Source organism: Myotis brandtii, unplaced genomic scaffold (genome assembly GCF_000412655.1).
Source record: "Myotis brandtii unplaced genomic scaffold, ASM41265v1 scaffold573, whole genome shotgun sequence".
Classification (NCBI taxonomy): domain Eukaryota; kingdom Metazoa; phylum Chordata; class Mammalia; order Chiroptera; family Vespertilionidae; genus Myotis; species Myotis brandtii.
The window spans coordinates 82,728-86,062 of record NW_005370145.1 but is presented as its reverse complement, the minus strand read 5'-3'; the positions used below and the strand labels follow the sequence as shown (position 1 = coordinate 86,062).

General features: G+C 45.0%; 1 protein-coding gene across 1 annotated transcript in view; it reads right to left on the bottom strand.

Moving 5' to 3' along the window:
• Positions 1–2,418: 2,418 nt before the first annotated feature.
• LOC102262435 (C-type lectin domain family 10 member A-like) overlaps positions 2,419–3,335 on the bottom strand; it is a 9,201-nt gene continuing 8,284 nt past the window's right edge. The window contains exon 10 of the mRNA XM_014549802.1: positions 2,419–2,431. Within this exon, the coding sequence (XP_014405288.1) occupies positions 2,419–2,431 (13 nt within the window). The remainder of the gene's footprint in view (positions 2,432–3,335) is intronic.

The following is a 3,335-nucleotide window of genomic DNA, read 5'->3' as shown; positions in this document are numbered from 1 at the left end:
GACACAGATGGTGCAAAATGCATGGTGTCGAAAACAGCTCGCAAATCAGCATGAGCCAAGACAGTGGCACCAAACTGTAGTAGTCGTTCTATTCTTTAGTGCCGTGTACTCCCAGAAAAAGCATGCCGGTTTCAATGAATGTTCTTCTTATTAAAATAGCAAATATGTTCACATGATATTATAGAACTGTAATATGTGCTCCAGAGAACATATTGGTGACAGAGGGAGAAACATCATTTCACTTTAGCCCGACTGCCGTGGCTCAGCGGCTGAGCATCAACCTATGAACCAGAAGGTCACGGTTTGATTTCAGGTCAGGGCACATGCCCAGGTTGCGGGCTCATGGGACGTACAGGAGACAGCCGATCAATGAGTCTCTCATCGCTGATGTTTCTGTCTCTCTCTCCCTCTGCCTTCCTCTCTGAAATCAGTAAAAATATATTTTTAAAAATAATTTCATTTTAGATGTCTGATTCCTGTGACTGCGAAACATCGAGTCTGATTCCTGTGAATAGGAGTCTGATTCCTCCTCTTCCCAGACGTCACACAGTAAATTAAAAGGAGAATTAATTGGGATTGGGCACAGGCAGAGGGCTACATAGGTGGCAGTGGTTATTCTGTCAACCTCACTCTCCTTCAGGGTGTGTCTCCTTCCTTTCTGCTTTTTTTTGCATTCCCCCCACTTCCTCATTTTTACCATTTGGGAGAGGGGAGTTTTCCCAGCAGGGTTCACTGGTATAGTCTTTACTTCTCCTCTGCCCCACACCCCCTTTCACTTCCTGCATCAGAATTCCCCAGTATTGTTGGTGTTGCCATCATTGTAAACCCAGGACCAGAGAAGCCTTTTTCTCTGCTCTTGCTCAGTTATGACCCAAGTCCCAGGCATCTGAGCTTCCTCTGGGGCCTGCGTATTTGATCAGTTTTTTTTTAAAAAAATGCCCCAGTGTATTTGAAAAGCATGCATAATATGTGGGTAATGAATGCAGTGTATTAAATACATCAATTGGATCATAATAGTACAACCTGGAGCTCAACACATGTTTCCTTGGTGATTTTTTGGTCTGTTCAATCTGTCAATGATTAGAGAGATGTATTGTAATCTCCTACTATACATATGGATTTGTCTATTTGCTCTAGTACTTCCAGATCCAGGCAAGAGAGGATCCAACCCAAGAGAAAGGACCAGGAATTTCTCAGGATGAGTAGGAAGTTCCAAGATAACGGCTCTGCCACAGGCTTAGAAACAGCCTCTCTGGTGGGGTCTGAGGACACGAGACTGGCTGTGGGGCAGAGGGGCTGCGGGGAGGGAAGACATGGATTGACAGCGAGCCTAAGGGAGCTTGAACTCAAAGGCCTCTCTCGGGCCCCTTCAAAGTCCCCAAGGGCCCTAGTGGTGTCTTTACATAATTGTAAGTTTTTGTAAACGATGAAAACAAAAGTTATTTTGACTACAATCGGTTCAGATGACCACTGCCACTTTCCACTCCAACTCCCCCTTCTTCACACGTTCCTCCGTGTCACGTGGCTTTTGTTCACCTGAGTAAGAAGTTGGCTTGAGCGAGAGGGTTCCTATGTGGTCTGCAGTCACATCGTGTATTCTTAGGGTTGTCCCGCCAGCTCCGGAATGGCTTTCAGGGGCACTTCTGTCACCCACGGTGCAGGTTCCTTGAGGTGACATGAAGGTGGCACATGCGCATGCCCTGAAGGACCTGACAGCAGTAACCCAGAAGAACCGCACCAGAGAAAACATTCGACAATCTCCTCTCTCTGTGGACACTCACCTTACACTTGTCACATGTAAACAATGTGTGCGCAGCAAAGAAGTACAGGGAAAACAGAGTTTAGAGGTGTGTTGGAAGATGATTTAAAATACTATGTCATGTTTGGGATGCTATGGCAGCTTCAGCTTTTTAAAGTTGTGAGTTTTTAACTTAAGTAAATATTAAACTTTATGCTTAATTTTGTATTCTTTTGTGAGGACAGCTCCCCCAAACTGTGTCCACTTCAAACTTCATAAAATCTCCATTCACCCCTGTGACTATAGGAAAAAGGTGCCACTGAAATACCCGTTGTTCTGTGACTAGTTTACAGGAGTAGATGATTCTATTGCCAAGCTTTTTACAGGTAAGGAAGACTTTGCAATAGGTTCAGAGAACATGGAGCATCTTCTTAAATGAAATAATTATGAACTTCAGAAGAAACAAAAGTTGTGCAAGAAAGGAAATGTAATCGGATGATCCTACTTGGCCCAGCATTTACCACTGTTGACGCAGCCATAGCTGACACACATTCTGAATTACGATTTAAATAGAAATTGTTGTAGACTCAGTTGGAAGATTGTACCTCATGTACAGGGTAGTGACTAAATAATGTCAACAATTGGTAAGGTTTATCCGTTTATGTGCATTATCTAGAAATTCAGATGTCAATACTGGAAGAAACAGCTAATAAACAGAGAGTGGTTTCTCTAAAGAGCAGGAGTGGCTTTTTCTAGCCTCACAAGACTATAAGTTGCATGTTTTATTGCTTCTATCATTTATTTTACTTCATGTCAATCATGCACATTTAGAAGGAGAAATCCCAGAAAGTTTTGGAACTGATAATCAGGAAGTCTTTACCGATCACAGGCTTAGAAGCAAAATTTGCTTGAAATATTATATGTGAAAATATACAAAAATCCCAACTCCTTCTATACCACAGGGAGTGATTAACTAACATAGGGCACATCATATTTTGGAATTCTCCACCCTTGCTAAGTTCCACGGGAATAGCAAAGATTGGATCACAGTCCACAAGGCACAGGAGAGCGGGAAAAGCCGCTGCGTAGTGAAGGGCAGTGTTGCAAATGTGCCCGTACACAGGGCACACCCAACAGGAAACCTTTCATGTCCAGGTGCCTGGAATCGGGTCAGTCCTATCTGGGTGCGCCTGGGAGGGTGTTTCCACGAGAGGAACGTTTGAGTTGGGAAAGCAGATTGCTCTCCCCAAGGGGTGGGCCTCCTCCCACCGTTGGAGCCCTGCATGGAACCAGAGGCTGAGCCTCCGTGATCCCAGAGAGGTCCTCCTGCCTGACCCGCTCCAAATGGGGACATCGGCTTTTCCTGCCTTTGGACTCAGGGGAGACATCACCCCCTGGGCGTTCGGGCTGCTGCCTTTGTCATCCCACCATGGGCTCCCCTGGGCCTCCAGCTGGCCTGCTCACCCCAGGACTTGGGCCTGTCAACCTCCATAATCACAGGAGCCAATTCCTTGTAATAAATCTCTTTGTGTGTGTGTGTGTGTGTGTGTGTGTGTGTGTGTGTGTCTTTAAAACATTTTTCACTAATTGTATATGT